The sequence below is a fragment of the Crocuta crocuta genome, unplaced genomic scaffold (assembly GCF_008692635.1).
Source record: "Crocuta crocuta isolate KB4526 unplaced genomic scaffold, BGI_CrCroc_1.0 scaffold443, whole genome shotgun sequence".
Lineage (NCBI taxonomy): Eukaryota > Metazoa > Chordata > Mammalia > Carnivora > Hyaenidae > Crocuta > Crocuta crocuta.
This window is the reverse complement of record NW_027529446.1, coordinates 822,864-823,417: the sequence shown is the minus strand read 5'-3', so window position 1 is coordinate 823,417 and position 554 is coordinate 822,864. Positions and strand designations below refer to the sequence as shown.

The window sequence follows — 554 nt, the reverse complement described above, 5'->3', positions numbered from 1 at the left end:
GCTTGTCCCCCCTTCCCCCACCCCTGCCGTCTGCCCCCTCCACGCCTGCCCTCCCTGCCCGTTCCCTCCTCCGCCTTTCTCTCCTCCCAGGGCTGCCCTGGGGCACCTGGAACCCAGAGGGGGCCCCGGACCAGGCCCCAGGTCGTCACCCTTTCACCCACCCTCCTGCCCTCCCGGCGGGCAGTCTCCCCTGCTCTGTGGCCTGGGGGGCGCTCCGGGCCCTGTTCCTGNAGCTCACCCCCCTCGCCTGCCCCCAGCCCCTTCTTGACGTGGAGGGACATGCAGCACCTGGTGGTCCGGGCGTCCAGGCCGGCGCAGCTCCAGGCCGAGGACTGGAGGGCCAACGGCGTGGGGCGCCAAGGTGAGGCAGGGCCGGGGAGAGGTGGGGGTGCCACGCCCCCAGGGCGAGTGACACCGCCCTCCACGCAGTGAGCCACCACTACGGCTACGGGCTGTTGGATGCCAGGCTGCTGGTGGACATGGCTCGCACGTGGCTGCCCACGCAGACCCAGAAGAAATGCGTCATTCAGATTGTACACACCCCCACGTGAGCA

The 554-nt window shown here is 70.9% G+C and overlaps 1 protein-coding gene across 1 annotated transcript in view; it reads left to right on the top strand.

Annotated features, from left to right (window-relative positions):
* Positions 1 to 554, top strand: part of PCSK4 (proprotein convertase subtilisin/kexin type 4) — a gene marked incomplete at its 5' end in the record, with an annotated part of 5,916 nt that overhangs the window by 3,409 nt on the left and 1,953 nt on the right. Inside the window, 2 exons of the mRNA XM_077760604.1 lie at positions 185 to 361; positions 430 to 547. Coding sequence (XP_077616730.1) covers positions 185 to 361; positions 430 to 547 — 295 coding nt within the window. The remainder of the gene's footprint in view (positions 1 to 184; positions 362 to 429; positions 548 to 554) is intronic.